Source organism: Coptis chinensis, chromosome 6 (genome assembly GCF_015680905.1).
Source record: "Coptis chinensis isolate HL-2020 chromosome 6, ASM1568090v1, whole genome shotgun sequence".
Lineage (NCBI taxonomy): Eukaryota > Viridiplantae > Streptophyta > Magnoliopsida > Ranunculales > Ranunculaceae > Coptis > Coptis chinensis.
In genome coordinates, this window is record NC_141461.1 from 36,499,827 (window position 1) to 36,504,573 (window position 4,747).

The 4,747-nt window shown below is 35.1% G+C and overlaps 1 protein-coding gene across 1 annotated transcript; it reads left to right on the top strand.

Moving 5' to 3' along the window:
- The first annotated feature begins 1,325 nt into the window (after positions 1-1,325).
- LOC147492794 (uncharacterized) lies at positions 1,326-2,350 on the top strand. The gene is made up of 2 exons (XM_086566011.1): positions 1,326-1,674; positions 1,758-2,350. Exons 1-2 carry the CDS (start codon positions 1,494-1,496, stop codon positions 2,204-2,206), a joined length of 630 nt encoding a protein of 209 aa, XP_086422137.1. The 5' UTR covers positions 1,326-1,493; the 3' UTR covers positions 2,207-2,350.
- Positions 2,351-4,747: the final 2,397 nt, after the last annotated feature.

Genomic DNA, 4,747 nt, shown 5'->3' on the forward strand with positions numbered 1-4,747 from the left:
GTAGATGCAAATGTAATCTTACCAAATAATAAACGAGAAATCGGAAACTTGATGCAAATGCATTAAACTAATCTCACAGAATAATTAATCGGAAATCAGAAACTAGATGCAAATGCATTAAACTGACCTCAAAGAACAATTAACATGAAATTGAAAATTGGATACAAATGTATTGAACTAACCGCAAATAATAATTAACGAAAATCGAAACCGGATGCAAATCCGTATTTGACTAACCTCAAAAAATAAATAACGGAATAGGAAATTGGATGCAATTGCATTCAACTAACCTCAAAATATAAATAACAGAAAATTAGAAACTGAATGCAGATGTATTGAACTAATCTCAAAAAGTAATTAACGGGAGATTGGAACTTGGATGCAAATGTATTGAACTAATCTCAAAGACTAATTAATGAAACATCAAAAACTGGATGCAACTATATTAAATTAACCTTAATGAATAACTAATGGGAAATTATAAAATGGATGCAATTGCACTGAACTAATCTCAAATAATAATTAACGGGAAATCGGAAACTTAATGCAACTACATTGAACTAACCTCAAAGAATAATTAATAAGAAATTGGAAACTGAATGTAATGTACTACATTGAACTAACCTCAAAGAATAATTAATGGAAAATCAGAAACTTGATGCAAATGCATTGAACTAATAACCCTAAAACATGTTTGTATTATATGTAGGGGGAATAAATGTCTCGACAAATATAGTTTTGCATTTTAAGTAATGTTTATCATAATTGTTTTATTATGATTAAGAATGTCATGCTATTCAAGTAGCTTCAATATTATCTTCGTCACATTAGGCATTCTCACAAAAACTTTAATCAAACTTCTATTATTAAACCTAACAACAAAAAGAAGTTGATGTTTCCTTTTATAGAGAGTGGTGCAAGAAATTTGAATGACCGATTAATATAATTTTCATATCTCATAGCTATATCATAGTTGCTAATATTTTTTACAATAATTTAATATAACGGCACCCGTTCGTAGGACGGGTTCGAAAGCTAGTACTATATTATTATGCCTCAACGCCCTTTTTACGAATCATTACAGTATTCTATAGTTAAAAAAAATTGATACATAATAATTCAAAAAATATTAAAAACACTCGAATCAATTTTATGAAAACGGTAACGAAGGGGTTCAAAAACTAGTTTTTTAATAAAATCAATAAAAAAATGTGTGTAAATAGTAAATCTTTTTAAAACCGAAATAAAAACCGGAACCGGGAATACCCACTAAAAACCGGTGGTTATGAGTAAGGTTCTACAATTTTAAAAACCATAAGGAACTTGAACCCCAAAATTAAATTGGTTCTTGGTTCTTAAAGTTATAACATTAAGAACCGGACCATCGCCGGACCGTTGTGTTTTGAAAGGGCATTATTAGTAGAGAAAATCCTACTCTCTCTATTTTCTAATCTCTTTCCTTCCTTCCTGTTGATAGTTTGTTCCCAGTAGTAATGGCGACGGCGAACTTCACCTATGAAAGAAAACATCCCTTTGTAACTGTTAAATTCGATGTCGATGATGATGGTTTTATTAAAGAGAATGAGTACGTGAAGTTTTATCCTACCATTGTTCGCACCGAAGAATGGGTCCGTCAACGACGAATAAATGCCCTTCGAGCTGCCCCTGGTGATGGTATCTTTTTCTTTCTCATCTGTCTTAGCCTATTAATTCTTTTCTTCTTTTTCTTAATATATTTTTTTTATGCATTCGTTTAGTTGTTGTAGAACAAGGTATGGAAATCATGCACAATGGTGAACTTGTGAAGATCTGTAGATATTGTTGTGAGAAGCTTGACCACGATTATGATGCGTGTCCCTCCAAAGATCTTTCGCCGCAACTACCGATTCTAGTAACCGCTGGGGCCAAGGTCAAAAAGGATTTACCTAAGCCTTTGAAAATTAAAGAGAATGCTATTAATAATTCAGTTGTGATTAAGAACCTCACAAAAGACGTTGGTGAAGCTCAGTTGTTTGATACGCTCACCCATTTTGGTCCTGTGTCAAAGCTTCATCTTGTTCCAGTCAACAAGACGACTCGCTTGCCTAGAGGCTATGCTATTGCTAGTTTTGAAAATATTGATGATGCTGAGAAGGCTATGAACACTCTCAATTCACATGGTTATGACATCGAGTGGCTAGTTGGTGCTTATTTACCCTGTTATTAGCTCTCAGGCAAGCCAGCAATACATGCTAATTGTTGGAACCTCTATTCTATATAAATAAGCTCTCCCCCTACTGTGCTTGTGTACCTCTACTGGCTTTATATTCCATATTACCTTTTATAATTATAAATGTTAGTTTCTGTATTACTTTCGAGCGTATGTCATTGCTGTGGATGTTTCATTGTTTCCTCAATGATCAATCAACCAACTTATGCTGCTGAATGCTGGTACAGTTAACATATTTCATATATAGGAACAGAACTCAAAACTGAAACTGATTCAGGGACCATAGGCCGGTTTACATTGAATTGATTAACTCAAATTATTGTTGATGGTTGGACAATGGATATCCCTTTGTAATATCAAATACCTCACCCGTTGAAAGTTGTAAACTGTGTCAGACTTCAAATTTGAAATGATTTTTAGAGCTTTGTTAAACTGCACCAAGTTATTTTTGGAGCTTGAAAAGATGCAAATACAAGTAATAGTTTACATTTGAAATGGCAGCAAACTTTTGATCGTAATTCTGTTTTAGTTGTGTGAACACCTGCAACACACTCTGCTTGTGTTCAAAATTATTGTGATTTAGAACCTGTATAACATGTTTATTGAATGCCAATTTTAATGAAACCCTGAGATCCAGTTTTAAGCGTCGGTATAACTTGTTTGAGTCGTACAACAGTTGTGCGTATGGTCATCAGTCTTTAGATGGTTAACAAATTACACAATCTATTGATACTTTGTGGTCTCTGTATGAAAACTTTCGGAAGTATTAGTTTTACAGGATAGGATTCAAATCCACTTAAGTGCTTTCAAGACAACTATGAAATGGCAGGCACAGCGGTTGCCCTTGCGTGCTACCTAACAGGTCTGTATCTTGTATTGAATACTGACTCGCAGCTGTTAAAAGATCTCTTAGCATTAAGTCATTAACTGAGTTTCCCCATGATTATCAGCTCTCGTTAATTGATGGAGGTGTACCGATTGTAGGCTCTGAAGATGACACACTTCAATTTGGCGATGGATTTTGGAGGCCAAATCACGATTTTTTATACATATGTAAAAGTAATTACCATCTGAATTTGGGGACCTCCAATACTCTGCCCTAGAAATAAATTCATGGTTCTCCTTATGGGGAGCGCTTCTAATCAGTTGCTAGCCACGTTAGATAAATGTTCCTCTTCATGAGGGTGCCAAGTCCTTAGAAAATTTTAGAAGTGCTTCTGTGATAGTGAAGCAAAATTATTTTCAGATGCCAAGATGCCTTCACAGCATCAATCAGGTTACCAAAAGGCGGCCAGTAGTGTTTTAGAAGGTTTGAGTGCACACACAGGAGCTGCCTTCCGAGTAGGGTTCTTGAAATGAACTGTGCTTTAGAATGCTCGAGCATACACTGTGGAGCTTGCTTCAATGTAGAGCTTTTGAAGTAAGCTTCCTTTTGTTATTAAAAACTTTCGGGCTACACACTCAAGTTTCATTTACACTTCAGTAAATGTAAGTACTTCAGGTGGTAGCATATTAGTAGTCAATAGAAAAGAGGTTTGCATAAGAACAGTGGAGGAGTTTGCCTTTGAAGCATTTTATATTCTGACATGGGGGCATGTAGCCAGCATTAGACATGCCGTCGGAAGCTTAAGCAAGGTCTGCATATGGGCAGTGGAGGAGTTTGCCTGAAATTGTGTTCAAGGGCTGCACAACTGAAATTGTGTGTGGGAATTTGACAAAATGATATTCATCTGAATATCTATCAGTTAACTAAATGTATGTCTAAATGATTATAATTCTTTGAGTGTTTGTATTTTAGTGGTAGTACAGCACAGAAATACATTTGTCTAAAAAAGATCCACATTGTTAGCAAAATGAGGTTCTTAGTATTATGCTCAGAATTGTTAACGTGTAGCTGACCATAGTTATCATAAGACAAAACCAAATACCCAATATGTATAGGTATGAGTTTTTGATGGAGAAATATGTCTAACAATGTTAGTTCTTCCTAGTGAGTTATGCTTCCTGCACTGAGGGTGGAATGCTGGAAGAAATAGAAGTTTGAGTTGGATTCGATTCCTTAAGAATTTTTTGTTTTCCAATAACTTGGATGAGATTCGATGCTTCTTTGTGTTCTTGTGATGGCTGGGGGGTTTTTTTTTTTGAAAGTTAAGTATTTGGGATTAAAGCCTCCCCCTGCTTCCATTAATATAAAGATCTATAGTACACTTTCCCTTCCCTATCTTCCAGTACAAGTTTAGAAAGAGTTTCAGTAAGAGGGGGAGAAAACAACATTACACAAGGATCTGTATCCATACCAGTACTATACAGAGAAGCCAAGTGGTCTGCAACCATATTTGATTCTTTGTATATGTGCTTAAACTCTATCACCTCAAACAATGGAATAAGACTCAAGAATATTCAAGCAATACCAAGGTGGTTGCTCCGAACCTTTTATAGCTTGTATTGCTCTCATTGAATCTAACTCCACATCTACTCTTGAGTACTACAACAAGATGCAAGCATTCAGTAACTCTTGGCATATAACTGAAGTATTAG